General features: G+C 56.0%; 1 protein-coding gene across 11 annotated transcripts in view; it reads right to left on the reverse strand.

Annotated features, from left to right (window-relative positions):
* Positions 1-17,469, reverse strand: part of LOC135259249 (ELKS/Rab6-interacting/CAST family member 1-like) — a 218,688-nt gene that overhangs the window by 106,080 nt on the left and 95,139 nt on the right. For 10 of the 11 annotated variants that reach the window (XM_064343383.1, XM_064343386.1, XM_064343385.1 and 7 more), the window contains 2 exons: positions 15,186-15,321; positions 5,643-5,774 (listed from right to left, as the gene is read on the reverse strand). In XM_064343383.1, the coding sequence (XP_064199453.1) occupies positions 5,643-5,774; positions 15,186-15,321 (268 nt within the window). The remainder of the gene's footprint in view (positions 1-5,642; positions 5,775-15,185; positions 15,322-17,469) is intronic. The other variant, XM_064343384.1, reaches the window with a different exon arrangement.

A 17,469-nucleotide genomic window follows, 5' to 3' on the forward strand; every position in this document is an offset into this window, starting at 1 on the left:
GGTAAGCACATTCATATAGTAAAAGAGCAACCACAAACACCGAGAAACACAAAAAAACCCAATTCATCCAAAATGGCAGTTAAAAAATAAAAAAAAAAGACGTTCAAAATGGAATGAATGGCGATGAGAACAAAATGTAACTGCTGCAATTCCATCTTTTGGAAAAGAATGTCGGGGGTAAAACTCTAACAAAAAGACGAGCCCTTTCTTTCTTCATCCGGATGAAATACCGGGAGAGGAGCGCGGTGTGCGGCGCTGCCATAGCGACGGCTAAACGGCATAAGCAGATGGCGGGAACGCGCCCGACCCACAGGCCTCTCGGGGGGGTCCTTCGTGGTCGCGGCAGCAGAGGATTCTGGGAGCCGCGGAGCCCGTCCGGCGCGACTCCTGCAGGGCCGAGCCGGGGGAAAACGGGAGGAGGAGGAGGAGGAGGAGGAGCGGCCTGGAGGAGAGGTCATGTGGGGCCGAGCGGTGGGAAGGCTGGGTTCGTGCCTCTCTCTCTCCCTCTCTCTCTCTCTCCCCAGTCAGTGCTGTAATCACCGCCTCGCAGGAACAGGAGAGCTGCTCGGGCCTGCGCAGGCTTGCACAGAGGCCTAATAAAGCTGCTTAATGCAGCGGCACACACACTGTTTTCTGCTCTCCCTTCCCTCTCTGCTCTTTGGGGTGAGAGTGCAACTGCCAAAACAGCGGCCTCCTTCGCGAGAGGGGGAAGGCCTCGAAGCCAATCTCAACACAGCCGGGCTCTGCTCCGCGTTGCGTTTCGGGTGCCGGGGGCCTTGGGCAATATCATTTATTTTGGAGCGTATTAACAGTTTTATGCCTCTGTTTTATTATTCAACGCAGGCAGTTATTGATGAGGTCTCAAATACACACTCTTGAGAAAGAGCAGCGGCAATAAGGACCGTTTTATTTTTTTCAGCCTTACTTGTTTCCATGGTGGGAGCGCATTTCAGAATATGGGCCTACAGGCCTCACTCAGCACGATGACAGTGAGAGCGGCTCGTCACACCGCCCCCTGGAGTTTTGGGGTTTGAACTGCAAACCCCATTGCTCTAAAAAAGGAAGGGAAGTTCAAGGGACGGAATGCAGCTAAACTAATATTTGTAAGTTAATCTCTTGGACCGTAAAAAAACTCATTTTAGTGGTGACAGGAAAGCCTCCGACACAAAGGCCAGAAACCATACATCCATCAGCGCAGGAGCGGAATATGCCGGATCCCGCACTGTCACCAGATCGGCGGAAAGGAACAGCGCCGCACGCGCTCGACTCCCGCTCGTTCCACTACACTCTTCCATTTCCCCGCACGCTTGTTTGTGCCTTCTCACCGCCACTGTTGGGAGGGAGAGAAGGATGAGCCTGGCTGCTCGAGATCTCCCATTCAGGGCACGTCTCCCGGCAGCGCATTTACAGAAGGAGGAGTCTTCAAAGGCTCGGCGCACAGGGAGGGAGACGCAGGTGAGAGGCCTTTCAAGCTGTCTGGTTCAGGCAGTCAGGACACCTTTCAGGGTGACTGTTCCCCGATGGATGAACCTCCACCAGGAGTCATTCTTCAGCAGAACAATGAAGCGTTGGAACCCCCCCGAGAGCGGCTCAGCGTGCTTCAGGCTCCGCACGCCGTCCCGACAGGAAAATGAGAAATTGTTTTTTTTTTTTTGTTTTTTTTTTAAAGGGAAACATAAAACAGCAATAAAATGAAAGCCATGGTGAGTATGATGCAATGACATGCACCCCCCCGCCCCACCCTCCCAAAAAAAAAAAAAACTAAATGGTGAAAAACGCAGAAAAATGCATGAAAGCAATATGTATCTTGGCTGAGGAAAATCAGACGCAATCAAAAATAATAATCATTACAAACCAAAGACGAGGATTAACCATTTCATACCTTGAACCACTTAAAGCCCGCGTGGTTGGAGTCATGCAGTGGTTCATGTAAGTGCTTCAGACAGGCAGTGAGTAGCAGAGAGGTGACAGAGAAGAAATAGAGAAGAGAAAAATTATATAAAATCAAAACAGACAAAATAAACAGACGAAGCAGAAGAAGGAGAAGACTGAAGCAATTCCCCAAACAGGCCGCGCAATAACGAAAATTGGGGGCAGAGAGGACGGGCAGAGAGGACGGGGTGGGGCGGGACGCGGGGGCGGGTTGCCCTGGAGACGCCGTGACAACAGAGGAGGAGGAGGAGGAGCGACGAAGAGGATGGCGTGAGGAGCGCGAGGAGGGAGGTTGAGGAAGGTTCAGGACGGGACGCGACTGGACGGGACACGGGGGTACAGACGCGCTGCCCCCCCCCGTCCTGTCCCTCAAACTCGGGGAGGCTTTCTTTGGTTGGGTGCCCGCGGGGAACGTTATAAAACATGTCATTGGGCCAGTGAATCATGTCTGGAGCGGGACGTGTGTTTTCGTGCGGTCTTGGACAAACGTTTTGACTGGACCCGCGCGGGCGGCCTGCGTCGCGTCTGCGCACAGCCGCCGTACATCAGCTTCACGCCAGCCGCACGTCTGAACGCACCGTGTCACATGGTCCGGTCTCTCTCCGCCGCGCCGCACGCGGAACGGAAACTCTGCTACGCCCCGCTCTCGCCCTTTTAACAGGCCGGCCCCCTGCAGGGGCGCGGAGCGCGGTGTTCACGGGATGGTCCGCTGTGAGGAGACCCCCCTAATGCACCCCTAACCAGAACAAAAGCCTTTGTTCTGCTGGCTTCTGACAGGACCTCTGCTTTGAAGGTTCTGAGGGTCAGACTGCGGTCGGAACCCAGCGTGCAACGGAGAGAGAGAGAGAGGGAGAGAGAGAGAGAGAGGGAGAGGGAGAGGGAGAGGGAGAGGGAGAGGGAGAGGAGGGAGAGGAGAGGGAGAGGGAGAGGAGAGGGAGAGGGAGAGGGAGAGGGAGAGGGAGAGAGGGGAGGAGAGGGAGAGGAGAGGGAGAGAGAGGAGAGAGAGAGAGAGAGAGAGAGGAGAGAGAGAGGGAGAGGGAGAGGGAGAGGAGAGGAGAGGAGAGAGAGGAGAGGGAGAGGAGAGGAGAGAGAGAGAGAGAGAGCGGCTCGAGCGTATTGGACCAGGCAGGTGTGGTGAGGGGAGAATACTGCCGGCTCCATGCGGACAGAGGGTGGCGCTGTTCGGCTGGGTTCTCAGCCCAGAGAGCGGGTGTGCGGTTGGGGGGGGGGGGGGGGGGGCAGAGAGGGGGCGACTGAGGGACATGCAGACGGCTGCAGTGGACCACACGTCCAGACTCCACAGACCACATCAGAGACACACAAAATGGCCGACGCGACTGCCGCTGGCGTTTAAGCTGACGGCGCCCTCGGGCTCGCCCCCCCCGCTGCCTCGTGGCGTTACGTGGCTACGCGCTGACGGCGGGCTTTTCACGCGGAGACCGGAATGAGTCCGGACTGCGCGGAGGACACACAGCGCCGATGATGAAGGGAGGAGAGAGCGGAGGGGGGGGGAAGCGCAATCAGGGCGAATTGAGAGCAGATGGGCAGATGAAAGAGGATGGGCTGGCGGAGGTGGAGCGCTGATGGCGGCGGCGGCGTGGGAATGATTAGCTCTCTCAGCGGCGCGCGGGCCGAGATGGAGCATCGCGCTCACAGCGCGCTGATGGCGGCTACAGCAAACCTGACCTCGCTTTTTTCTGTTGTAAAATTATACCTATGTTTCTTTCCAAGACCGTAAGAAACCCCTGTTGTCTGGCGCCTTTGTCAATGACACAAAGAGGGCATGTGTTTGCCAGTATTACAGAAGAGGAGAAATGTTACCCACACACAGGATGAGGAAAAGTTTCAAAGAAAAGCTGTTCTCCAGTAACACTGTTCCCTCCCACATTCACATGCTCTTCTTCCACAATGCAGAGAAACCAGGACGCGTTTGGGCGGCAGGCCTGATCTTCTGGAATCCCTCTGGAAGCTCCGCCCTCACGAAACAGCTGGGCTCCACCCCCTATGCTTTGTGATGTCACAGGGCGATGAACGGAGCAGGGAGGGGCGCTGACTTCCTTCCCTCTCGGTACCCTGAATCATTTTAACGGCCGCCTCCAGCCAGGGTGATTTACGTGCAGTCCTGGCTGTGGTTCCTACAGGGGGTCTGCCTAATTAAGAGGGAGCAGGGCCGTGTAGACCCTCTCGGACTGCACGGAATGAAACGAAACAGGACAAGGGAAAAATGACCCCGGTTCTGGACGAGTCCGTTTCCCCCCTGAGCCCCAAGTTCCACCTTCAGGCTTAGGGACCACCATTGGCTTGCAAAGGGCCCCTCAAATAATGAAGGCCCGGGGGACCCTCAAAGGGGTCAGCCCGGGCAGACATGGGTCCGGGGCCCCAGACAGACAGACGGGCAGACCCAGACGGTTCATGAACGCGCGGTCGCATCACCCGACAGTGCGGCGGTCCTGGGGCATCGCAGCCACGGCAACAAACTCCAGGCCCTCGACACGCACAAACAAATCATTAAGGCCGACTATTACAGGAGTTTTATTTGGATTTAGAATGACAGGAACAAGGGCTTCCAAGAGCCCGGGCCAGCGTGAGAACCGACGCGTCCAAGCAAACAGTCCGGAAACTTCTGAACCTCGTCTCTATTTATTTCATCAGTTCATATGAAAAAGATTTAATTCAAGGGAATTATTTGGATTTGATGGTATCTAAACTGCTGGCGCTCTCGCAGATGCAGCTGTGCTGTGTTTAATAATCCCTGGCGGTGCATTACCAGCACACAAGTCTTCGCAGAATTACACCGCACAGGACACGGGGGCTTTCCTCCCCCCTACTTAAAAAACACTGGTGATTTCTCAAATTCGCCATTCAGAAAGGGAATGGAAAAACCCAGTTGTTTCACGGGCTCGTATCTGTTTATCTTGCATGATGAAGACTGACTGGAGACACAAACTCTCGGCCGGCTCGCGCCAGAGGAACCGGCTCCGGGGGCTCGGGGGTTGGCACGGCGACGCTCGCTGGCACCGCCGCCGCCGTGACGGGCCCGCCTTTTTCCGAGCGTCACCGCGTGCGTGCGTGCGAGCGGGCGTCGGCTTCGGTCTGAATTAGCTCCGTAAACCCGGGCCAAACCCAAGCCACCGACTCTAAACTGTCCGTGTATTGCAGTAAAAAAAACAAGATCTGTCAGCGGCGACTTCGGGCCTGGACAGTTTGAAGCGAAATGTCGTGTGTATTCCGAGCAGCCGTGGCCACGGCGCGGGTGAAGGGCCGCATTGTGCACTCTTACAGCGCTGAAGACAAACCTTCACTCAAAGCTTCAGCACGTAGGCTCCTCAAAGGGCTGAAGTCACACAGAAAGGCTCTGCAGCGTGTTCTTTTACTACCTGTCATCACAGTTCCTGTTCTCTATATACAATCAGAAATATAATTCTGGTTGCATAGTAAGCAGTGAGTCAGGCTTTAATGAATTCCTCACGCTCGCTCAGTACAGCTTGTGGCCAGCAGAGCCTGGATCTGTGCTAATTTGACTCTGAGTGAGAAGCTGATGTTCAAAGGGATTTGCAGTCAGTAGTGAGTTCCTGCCTTTAGACCCAGCGGAACACCCTTACTCCAGCACGGTGGCCCCCAGGGGCCTCAGGTCAGTGCAGGAGGGGAAGGAGGGATGGAGAGACGGGAGGACAGACGGGCGGACGAGGTGGGCGGGGCGGGGCGCTCACCTGCTTCTCGGCGTGCGTGCGAGCGGCCTCCTCCTGAGCCAGGACCATCTCCCGCTCGGCCGTGATCTGCACGCTCTCCCGCAGCGCCTCCTCCAGCTCCTCGATGCGGTCGTCCTTATGCCGCAAGGAATCCTGGGACAGAGAGAAACAAGGACGCAGGAGAGTGAGCACGCCTGACGCCTCAGAGGCTAGCTTTCTGTACGCGTCCATTGAAACTGGGGGGTTTGGGGGGAGGAGGAGGGGGAGGTGGAGGGGGTCTGGAGATGCACACACAATGACAGGCCTCAAATTGGAAGAAGGACCACAGCACTGAAAGACGATACGACAAACAAAACCGAAAACATCAAACGAAAACCACACGGAATGTAGGCAACGTTAGGCAGTTTATTCAGAACACATGCGCCACTTAGACACCGTGTTCAGGACTTAACACTCGTCCAGACGACCGCAAAGTGTCATCCGCAGCAGGGCGACGGTGGTGGTGTTGGGAGGGGTGGGAGGGGGGCATTAGAAACAGCCCCAGCGTAAGCGCTTACGCACGCCCAAACCGCTCATACCGCGCTGGTGATTCACCTGCTGCTCCCGCGCGGCGAGCTCCCGCTGGCCGACGCCCAGTCACTCAAAACGAGAACGCGCGGCGCTACTCAAACCCGGAGCGGGAAGAGAGGCGTAAAACGGCGCTTCTTGCCGCCGCGGCGCGGCGCTTATATCCCTTTACATGCCCCGCGGTGCGAGCCGAGCGTTCGTTTTAATTTTCGTCTGCTCATTACCGCTGCAAGCGAACGCACGGCCCGCAGTGAGGAGATGCCGGGGGCGGAAACATTTGCCGTGGAAAGAAAAAGGCGAAAAAAAAAACAAAATGCGAACGCTAAACATGAATAAATCATTATTTCTGGAAAACCAATAGGTGTTTAGACTCAAACGAGCCGATTCCGTACTGCCGCGCGTTGCCACAGAAACGCGGCTGCCCCTCCGCTCCCCTGCTGACTGCGCTGCTGGGCCTGTGGCTCTGAGCCGCTCTATAGAGGGGGCATCGCCGCTCGCACAGGGAGGGCTAGGCTGACATGAGCGACAATGACGGACAGCACTGCGGGACGCTCTGGAGCCTAAGCCCCGCCCATAGCGGTCAGACGGACGGCAGGGTGCCCCAGTGTGGGTGAGCCCCACAGCCTGAGTCTTTACCATGGCAACACTGCCTAGGGGCAGCAGCTCTGCAGAGCCACGGCAGCAGCACCCAGAGAGGGAGAGTGCAGACAGCAGGACTGTCGTCCCCTCACAGCACAGATCTGGCGCTACATTCACCTTTCATTTCCTGATCTGTTTAAAACCCTGTACAAAAACCTGACACTTCTAACAGCAGGGGTTCCTTCAGACACCCACACACACTAGAGCGTAGCCCTCTCTCTGTCACACACACACACACACACACACAGACACACACACACACACCACCACACACACACACAGACCCATACACACACACACACAGACCCACACACACACGCACACACACACACACACACACACACAGACCCCCACACACACACATTCATGTTCTCACCATTTAGAAAAACCTGACACTTCTGACAGCAGGGGTTTTTTTGGGTAGCCACAGTCTCAGACTGAAGCAGACATCAGCCGTAACCCGTCTCCCCGAATACAGCGCCGAGTGACAAACCGGACCACATGAAGCACGCGTCGGCCTCTGCTCATCTTCCTCAGGAACGCCACGCCGCCAAACTCCGCCCTTTTTTCCCCGTTTCAGAAACGTCTGCGCGGAGCAGAGCATCTGTCCCAAATAAAACAGCATATTTCTGCCACTGAAGTCAGCACTTACTGGAAGTTTGGGGCACGAGGAGGTGAAGGGTGAAGTCGGACAGTATGGCTTGTGGCGAGCGGGGAAAAAAAGCTCAGTTTTATTCTAATTCGGTTCTTTTTTTCCCTCTCTCCTGATTCATCCATCCCCTCCGTGTAGCTCAGCTTTCTCACTGCAGACCGCAATCGCTTGGGCCTGATTTAAAGCGACAGTAATCCTTTCTGTTTGGCTGATGTCTCATTACGGCGGTGCCTCGCGCGCCAAAACCACGCGGGCGATAGACAGGGACACCTCGGGGGTGAGGGGGGTCCTAATCGAAGGCAGATGCTCGCTGATGTGGAGAGGCGGCTGCTGACCACCCCAGGCTCTGGGGCTCAATTAAGAGATGAGCCTGTGGGTGTGTGTACAAACCTGCCACAGCTGACACTCACTGGAGATCTGCCCCCCCATTGCTTTTGTTTGCTGTTTTGTGTGTCCAGGGAGCACAAGATGCATTACCATACTCCATAAACACATCGTACATCTACCCACAAATCAATCGTTTTTTTTGTTGTGTTTTTTTTAGATGAGGAGGTGCAAAGGCCCTTTGATGGCTTGTGTATGTACAGCATGTGGTGTGTGCGCGTATGTGTGTGTGGATGCGGGCTGTGTGTGTGTGTGTGTGTGTGCGCGTGTGTGTGTGTGCCAGCACATGCGCACACAGGCTTGTTTGCTAATTAAGTGCGTCTTGTAGAAAAGATGAAGGAGCTGCTAGCTGGGCTTGCATTAGCATCGCTCCAGTCTACACAAACACACCCGTGAGACTAGCTGAGGGAGCGCAGGTGGCACATTTAGTCCTGTAGAGGGGACATGCTGAATGCTCATTTGCACACCTCTGTGCAGTCGACACCATGGGCAAGTGGCCAGTGACATGAAGAGGGGGAAGGGGCTCCTCCCTCCATTCCATACGGTGTGATCACATCTTCCCAGAACCAGGGAATCATTCTCCTTCCCCCTCTCAACTGACCCTGATTTTCAGTGCTTTCATTTCCCTCTGGAAAACATTTCTTGTGCTTTATGACAAAACTACAAATGGATTCACAGTAACACATAGATTCTGACTGACAGACTATTTGATTGATTAATTAATTAACTGACCTCCAAAAACCTAACAGATCCAGGCAGAGCTACTGCCACTCCCCGACCCCGCCCAACCCCCGCCAGTCCACCCCAGGGGCGGTGACTCTACAGGGAAAGGCACAGACCCAGTCTCCATGTACAGAGCTACAGAAAAGCCTTTAAATTGAGCACCATGTGAAGCTGCTGCAGCTCTCCACTCCACGCCGGGTCACCAGTGAAAGAGCGGGGCTCCACAGACACCCCTCAGAGCGGGCGTCACACAGAGGGCTGAGGCTTTTAAGGGGCGAGAGCTCACCCCTGCCTTCCTTACGGCAGGAGAAGAAGAACTGTTCATGAACTGAAAATCTTTTAAATGTTAAAAACGGAACTGGACAGCAGGAGCGTGACACGCGGGCGAGGACGCCCAACTGCAAGCGAAACATCAAACGAAACGAGCGAACGAAAGGCGGCCCGGCGCGGGAGAGGAGCGCAGCCCGCGGGGCGTCCGTTAGGGGGCGGGAACGCCGGAGCGAGGTTCCGAGGGAGCATGCGGATGTGATTCCCGCTCTCTGTGATCCGGAACCCCGGATCTGGTTCCCATTCCCGCCCGGCATCGAATCCGCCACCGGCCAGCGCCACGGCCCCGCCCCGGACTCCCCTCCTCCCACAGAGCCAAATAAAATCAGTGCCGTCTAATCGCCTTCAAAGTTCCTTTCAAGAAGACAAAAAAATTTAATAATAAAATGATCAATTGTCCCAGACTACAAATAAACCCCATGAAAGCCTGTTCACATGCAACATCTTTAAGGACTAAATTTACAAAGGCAAATGGGCGGGGCTTGGGGACAGATCAATCATTTTTTTCCCACCAATGAAAATGAGGAGGGCATGAAAGCTGAAAGACAACGTTGCCACATCAAATGCGTCCACATTCGCCAATCTGTTTCCGCCGTCAATAACACAGGCTGGGGGGGTTGAGCACACAAAGACGACTGTGAAAAGTTTTCATTTCAAGTCGAGCCCATTACGATTTCTTCAAGAGCACGCCAGAGAGTAGAGCACTGGGCCCCCGAGGCGCTCGGTAACTGCAGATGAACACCGAGTGCAGTGTTTGCTTTACTCCAATCTCTGACCTCACTACACACGGCTTTCACAGCAGGCTACCCAGCTAACGCAACACCTTCTCACCGGAATGTTCCGTCAACGTTACAACATTGCCACTACACTGCAGAAACGTTGGGAGAACGTTTTGTGTCAGCGGGGCATCTTTGTTCCAGTAGTTGCTTGTTGGTTGGGGAGAAATGCAGAAGACCTCACTGTCAAGGTGCCTTGTAGCGTTGCGTGTTGTTACAGTGCAAAGCCATTAGCGCCGATGGGCCCACCGAAATCATTACAAATCACATGACCAGCAGTGTTTTCCCCAAGCCGTTTCCCCCCCAATGCGGAGCGCAGGCCAGTCCGCTGAAGTCCCTGTAATGGATTCATCTCCAAGATTAATACAGTGTTAATGACCTCAGAGACGTTCACCCATTACTGCATTGGGCCCGTCATAAAGATACTCCTGTCAATACCACTTTACCTCCACAGTCCCCTGAGGAAGGAAATCATAACTCTCCTCTCTACCTCACACTCTTCAACCGCTTCACTCTTCCAGGTGGATATGGGGGGGGGGGGGGGTGAGTATTTCACATCAAAGCAGATAAACGCCACCCCCTCGTGGACCAGGGAAGGCTTCGGGTAGAGAAGGGAAGAGGGCGGGGGCTTGTTTCTGTTAGCGAAGCATTATCATCAAAGGGGATCTGCTACATAGCTCCGGCCTTAACAACAAACACTTTGCCATTCAGCCAGTTTCAAAATACCCCACAGGCAAGAGAGGAGAGAGGCAGGAGGGGGGTGGAGAATGTGACAAATAGACATCAGATGGCCAAAGTCAGAGCATAAGGCTCAGGGCTTCCTGTGGAAGAACATGCAGCCACATGGCAAAATGGCAGCCCTGTTGCAAATTCTAGGAAACAGCCTTCACCTACACCTACACCAGCGCTGCACGCCGTCCATCCCCATAGGTCTCCTTCAGCTCCGCCCCAATCCCCATAGGCCATTGGTCACTTTAGCTCCGCCCCCATCGCCACAGGCTACCGCTCTACTTTAGCTCCACCCACCTGCAAGTTCTGCTCTGGAATAGTGACGGACGCCTCATTGTTTTTTCCTTTGAAAGCGGTGTTGGGCAAAAGACCTGTCTGTTCACATCCTCCTTGCACACGCATTCAAGCATACACTCTTTCTCTCCTTTCACTCACACACACACACACACACACACACGCAAACAGTTCTAATCCTGACTCGGTTCAGCTGTGCAGTAGGGAACAGCACAAAGATGCATTATCGACCTCTTTCAAAGCTACATATTTTTCCAATGTTCGGCGTAAGTCTAATCTAAACCACGGCATGCCAGACGAAACGCAGCCCGAAACATTCCTGTCAGTTCCGTGTAACGTTTACCAGCGTCTGCATGCTGGCGCAGCGTCCGGGATTGAGCCGTTATTCTGAGCTAACTATAGCGGGCTAATGGGCAGCGGACGATCCGGAGGCCAAGCCCTCGCGGCAGGTCTCCTGAATGGCATTTGCGAAGAAGAAAGAGAGAGAGAAAGAAAGAAAGAAAGAAAGGGGGAAGCAGCCTTCTGTTCCCTGGAGGAGGAGCGGTCCCGCACGCCCGACATAAAAGCGCCGGGCACCTCGAGAGCAATGAAAGGCTTCCGCTCGGCTTTTTATATCGCCATTAAGAGCGGGCCGTAAAGCGCTGGAATCGCTCCCCGGGGCCCCTGGGCTTCATTAGGCCCAGCGTCTCCATCACCTGCCAGGGCCGCGTGCGTGGGGGGGGGGGGGCTGGAACCTCTAATCTCGGTCCAGACCGGGTCGCCTCCCTCACGCACGCAGCCCTCCGCGGGCTCCGGGTAAACGCTGGCACGCCTCCTCACATCTGGCGACGGGCTTGGGCGAACGCCAAAGACGTCCGTCTCCTCCGCCAAGCCGCCGTCTGTGAGCACGCGGGAAAGCGCCGCTGCGCAGACACCTGCAGCTTATAAAACATCAAACGCCGCTCTGACGGGCATCTGACGCAAACCGCACTGCGTCTCCAAAGATCCCCTTGTACCGAATTATACAGTAAGAGAAACAAATGATTGCCTTGTCGTATATGACTGAGGCACAAGTAGAGTCAGGGAATTGGGCCTGCAATGGAGATTGCAGGTTCAAATCTCTGCTGGGCCACTACCATTGGCAACGTACTTAACCTGAATTTCTTTAGCATAGGCCTATATCTTGCTGTATAATAGGCAGTCTGTATAAAGTAGTTGTGTAATTTACTACAAATAAAAATAGTGAAACAATATAAATCCATAAGTGACCACATGGTCACACCACTAGTGATAAAACTGGGTGAAGAGAGGGCAGGTGAAGCTGCCCTGTCCATCTGTCTGTCTGTCTGTCATTCCCCTCCGCACAGAGTCATGTCCGGCCCCGGGACAGGTGTCCAAGGGGGAGGCCAGCCCTGCGGACGGCTCAGTGAGGGCCTCATGAAGCCTGCAGTGGGCCGACGCTGAGCCCCCCCACCCCCCCCCCCAGGGCATGCTGGGAGACGGGGAGGCCGGGCCTCGTCTGAGCGACCGCACAGTGCAGGCGCGGGGGCTCAAACCGGCGCCATAAAAACAGGTATTTACTGCCCCGCTTTACTGTCCTGCCTTTTTCCACAGGCACTGCTCCTCCGTCTGCCCTCGCCCTCCCCCTCTCCCTCCCTCCCTCCATCCATCCATCCATCCCGCCCTGCAGCCGCTCAAAACCGCTGATTTCATCAACCTGTCGATATTCAATCTGGCCCAGTCGTGGGGGGGGCGCGGTGGGAGGGTGAGGGGAGAGGATTACAATTCACTCCACACGTGCAAATATCGGATGTCAGAGGAGCTCTGAGGAGGGCGGAAAATGTCACTCAGCTTAAAGAAATGTGGAAGTACATAAACTCTGCAGCCCCTTTAATGCAGTGGGGGGGGGGGGGGAGTGGGAAGGGGGGGCTTTTATGGACAGCCACGGCTCAGGGTCAAATATTACGGCGAAGAGAATCTTTCCAGAGGCACGAGGGCCTGGGAAAAGATGTGCGCTTGACTGCACACCGCCTGACATACAGAAATGCACACGACGTCACATCCTCCCCTGGCCCATGGACCAGACGTCAGGTGGTCAAATCATTTTTATTTCATAACTTTGGTTAATCTGTTAAAAGGGATCGTTTTGGCTCGGGCCGTCCGGAGCCTCCCCCGACGGAGCCAGTGCCGGGGGGTCCGCTCGGACCCGGGGGGGGGGGGGGGGGGGGGCGAGCCAAAGTCCACAGCGGCAGCTGCAGCACACGCTCGCCCTCGCCGCGCTCTCCCCCTGGAACCCGCCTCAATTAAGTGAAAGGGGAGAGCGGCCGCCTCGCCGCAGCTAATCCCAGCGCCGAAGAGCAGGAAATGAGGGAGAGGGGGATTATTACAATACAGCCACCCCCCCTTATCCCCACCCCTCCGCCTAACTCCTCCCCCCTCCCTCCCCGGCCCCGGACACCCAGGAGACGGGCTCTGCACGTTGGTCCAGATCTGAAACCTCCCCCCACCCACCCCGGGGACGTCCAGTAACGTCCGGGCGGCTCACGTGCCAAAGCCCCGCGATTATTCGGGTGGATAGCGGGACGCTGAGGCCCCGGGGCCTGGGGGCAGTGGCCGGTTGCTGATTTTGGCCGGGGCGGCAGGTTCCGCCGGCTGCAGGGTCTCCCCTGAGCCCGGTCCCGGGAACGGAGCGGATGCAGCCGTTTTGGGGGGGGGGGGGAGTGAGGGGGCAGATGTCTGTCTCTGACCAGCCCAGTACAGACCCCAGCCTGCCCTCGTGCCCCGAGTTCAGCCCGACCACAACGTCTGCACAGGGGCCAGAGAGAGAGAGGCAGAGGGAGAGAAAGAGAGAGGCAGAAAGAGAAAGAGACAGAGAAAGAGAGAGAGAGAAAACCAGACAGAGAAACGACAGACCCACAATAAAGCAATGGCGGCCCACTGTGGTACAGTAGCATTATGCTGAGGACTCCACCCGTTGTAAAAGTCTCTATTTTTGCACTGTGAGTCTAACACACAAGACACAATGCCCCCCCTCACAATGTGGGGGTGCTGGACCTGCAGGCACAGCCAAACCCAACACAGGCCCGCTGTGAGCGCCAGGCCTCAGAACCTGCGCTGGTTTGGGCCCGCTTCCGCCGCGTCCTGCCCCACCCCGTCCCGCGCCGGTGCTCTGTGGCCAGGCCGCGGCTGCCGTCCCACTGCCGTGTGGTTTGGGGGGGAGGGGGGGTAGGGGGGGTGCTGTTTCTTCAGCTGGGGCTTTGCTGTGAAGTGCTTCCAGGCCTATTAGGTTATCACCAGTGGCGTTCCTGTTCCAACGGTTTTGCTGCTTCCTGTCCCCGTCGCCGCCTGCCCCTCGCCCGCGCCAGAACCGGCCAAGACCGGTTAGAGGCTGCTTAGCATGCCGCCCGCTCTCTCGCTTCCAAACACAGTCAGGGAAAGAAGCAGTATGTATGGGTTTCTGTGCAATCGTGTGTGTGCGTGCGTGTATGTGTGTGTGTGAGCGTGTGTGAGTGTGAGCGAGTAAATGTGTGTGTGTGTGTGTGTGCGTGTGCATATGAGCGAGCATGAGTGTGTGAGTGCGAGCGAGAGAGTGAGCGAGCGGGCGTGCGTGCGCATGTGTGCATGCGAGTGAGTGTGTGTGTGTGTGTGTGTGTGTGTGTGTGAGTGTGTGTGTGTGTGTGTGTGTGTGTGTGTGTCTGAGTGTGTGTGTGTGCGTGCGTGCGTGCGTGCGTGCGTGCGTGCGTGCGTGCGTGCGTGCGTGTCTGAGTGTGTGTGTGTGTGCGTGCGTGCGTGTGTGTGTGCGTGCGTGCGTGCGTGTGTGTGTGTGTGTGTGCGTGCACACCAGTGTCTGTAATGCACCGTCTCTTTTACCTGATGGACAGTTCTGGGGTCGCTCTCTGGTGTGCGGCTGAATCAGACATCAAAGCAGCGAGCTGGGCCACACAGCCCTTTATTACACACATAAAGCAGGACGGGACGTGTGGACGGCGCAGTAAAAAGTGAGAACAGCACAGCACAGGAAGCAGGGCCCGTTCCACTGCCTCTCAGATTACAGCAGGACACGGCACAGAACCAAACCACTGTCCTTGTCAAGGTACACCACACCCAGTGACCACTGACCTACCACCGCAAGCCTGCCCTGTGGCTGGCTTCTCATTGGCTTCAGAATCCCCACAGTGGGTAATGGGTGGAGCAACAATGAGCTATCAATGACATGTTTGAACCAAGCGCAGTTGGTTTCTGATCCTCACAGTCAACCGCAATGGTTGGTTAAAATTTTTTAATGATTGAGTCATTGATAGCCACTGGCAACTGAACACTGTGTTCCTGACTGTCCTAGGCACACCCAGTTTTTGACACCCAAAAATCTGATGTTTCCCCCAGTCTGGTGCTTGATTCTCCCATAACTACCTTCACCTGCTGGGAGCTCTGCCCCCCCCCCACACACACACTGCCCAGCCATCCCCACAGCGCCCCCTGCGGCCCGTCTCTTACCTTGACCTGCTGGGAGCTCTCGTTGATGTTGTCCTCTCTCTTGCGGGCCTCCTCCATCAGCTGGGCGTTCTTGTTCTTCTCCACCTGCTCCTTGTGCTTCAGGTTGGCCACCTTCTTGGTCTGGTCCTTCATCTGCCTGCACAGGGACAGAGCGCACCACACAGCCCAGGTTAGACACACCCAGCCTGGGCACCTGGGGCGGGAGGGGTGGGGGCCTGGGTCCGGCACCACATAGCCCAGGTTAGACACACCCAGCCTGGGAACCTGCACCGGGAGGGGTGGGGGCCTTGGTCCAGATCTGGGCGATAGTTCACATATCAGCGGGATTTGTGCGAGGAGGGGAAGGCGGTCGCAGAAATGAAATTACACTGACAGAACGCAGATCGTTTTATGGACAGGCTTATTTTCCTGTTACAGGTTTAAGGAGGTTTAAGGTGATCTTGCACAGGCCAACGTTTTCCCATCTGACTCGTCAGACATGCTGCGCACGTCAGCTTTTAATTAGCCTCCCACCCACCCTTACCGCGGCCCTATACCGGGCTAAAAAGAAACTGTTTATAAAGGGCACTTTAACAAGACTGCGAGGAGATTAAAAAATCCCTTTAAAATCCCTGACAGACCCGGTTAGTTTAACAGCACGAGAACGAACAATCTGTTACAAATATAACAAACGTAAAACGGAGTTTTCCTGTCTTTTATTACGACAGGACTGAAAACGCAGGACGGGCCCACAGCAGCACCCAGCAGGCGCATAATGTTTTTTATTTCTTTTTCACGCAGATGAGAGGAGGCGGTCTGGTTTTCTGGCGCGGTCGCGTCGGGGGAGCGGCGCTAGCTGCTGCGCTACAGCGAGAGGAAGCGCGTTACTGGTCCCCGGTCGCCGCGGCGAGCCGTCTGAATTCCGTCCCGGCAGCGTCGCCCGGATCGGCTTTCCAAGACCGTCTGACTCGATCGGGAAAACCTGTTTCACTCATCTCTCTCTCGCTCTCTCTCTCCCTCTCTCCTCCCCCTTTCTCTCCCTGTTCAGAACAGATGTGAAAATAGCTAAGGCAGTGAGGCTTCATAGCGTTTAATGATTCATGTTATGGCATCCCAGAAAGCCCATCCTGCAGTCGCCACGGCAAAAAAAAAAAAAACAAGGCGCGCAATCCGTCGCCGTAATTGGTGAGTTACAGCGCGGCATTATGGGACGCGACAGCCGGCCTCCCGCCCAGTTCCAGGAAGCGACGCCCGTGACCCCGTCGGGGGCGGCGTTTCCCCGAGCCCGCGGAGGAGAGACGGAACAGGGAGAAGGAGTCCCGAAACGGCCGAGCTCGCCCACGGGGGCGGGAGGGCCGGGGGTCAGAGAGTAAGAGTCCCGCCGTGCGCCTCTCCCGCCCGCGAACCCCGCCAGCTGCTCTCGCTAATTAGTTCCGCCACCTGGCAGAAGAATTTTTCTAATTAGAGAATCCAGGTGATTGGAACAAAACGCTCGGGAGGACTCTTACTTCCTGAGCGTGTGTTTTCCGCCTCTGCTCGGCCGGGCCGGTCCAGGCCCTGGCTATGCCTTTAAAGGGCCACGGAGCTCCAAACACGAGGGTGGGGGAGTCGCAGCCAGGCAGCTCCTGCTCCCAACACCTGATCACTCAGGGCCAAGCTCCAGGGTGCTGAGCTCAGAGCCGCAGCCAATGAGCACAAAGCAGGGCCGCAGCCAATGAGCTGAAAGCTTTCCTGAGCGGCAGCCAGACGGGAAGCGCGCGTGGGCAGGGCCGGTTCCGTCGGCAGCCGGGCCCCGATCGGGCAGAGCCGGGCCCTGAGGGGCCTGTGGTTGTTCCGTGGGTCATGGCTGGGGCCTGCTTTCTAACACACGTTCCTCTTCCTCTCTGTTTCATTTTTCCCAGGGTTTCACGTTCCTCGCAGTGTGTGAGGCTGACTGTGTAGACTCAGCATAGATGGACACACTGCCTGTGCTCCAACCAGAGTGCAGACTCTAAGTCAGTGGTTTCTAGCCCTGTTCCTGGAGATCTACCATCCTGTAGGTTTTCATTCACCCTAATGTTCCATCGCTGACTCGACTAAGGAGTTCCGGCGGTGTCCTGGCTGAGTTTTATAAGTGCAGCAGGAGACTCCAGAACAAGGGTGGGGGTGTAGCCAGGGTTGTCCCAACACTGAAACAGGGCCGAGCTCAGGCTGCTCTAGCCCAGAGCCGCACCGAGCTACAAATGGCTAGCGAATCCATGAGTCTCAAATCTTTCTGAAGCGCAGCCAAACTGCACACCCTGGCAGCCGGGTATCTGCACCATGT

The sequence above is a fragment of the Anguilla rostrata genome, chromosome 7 (assembly GCF_018555375.3).
Source record: "Anguilla rostrata isolate EN2019 chromosome 7, ASM1855537v3, whole genome shotgun sequence".
Classification (NCBI taxonomy): domain Eukaryota; kingdom Metazoa; phylum Chordata; class Actinopteri; order Anguilliformes; family Anguillidae; genus Anguilla; species Anguilla rostrata.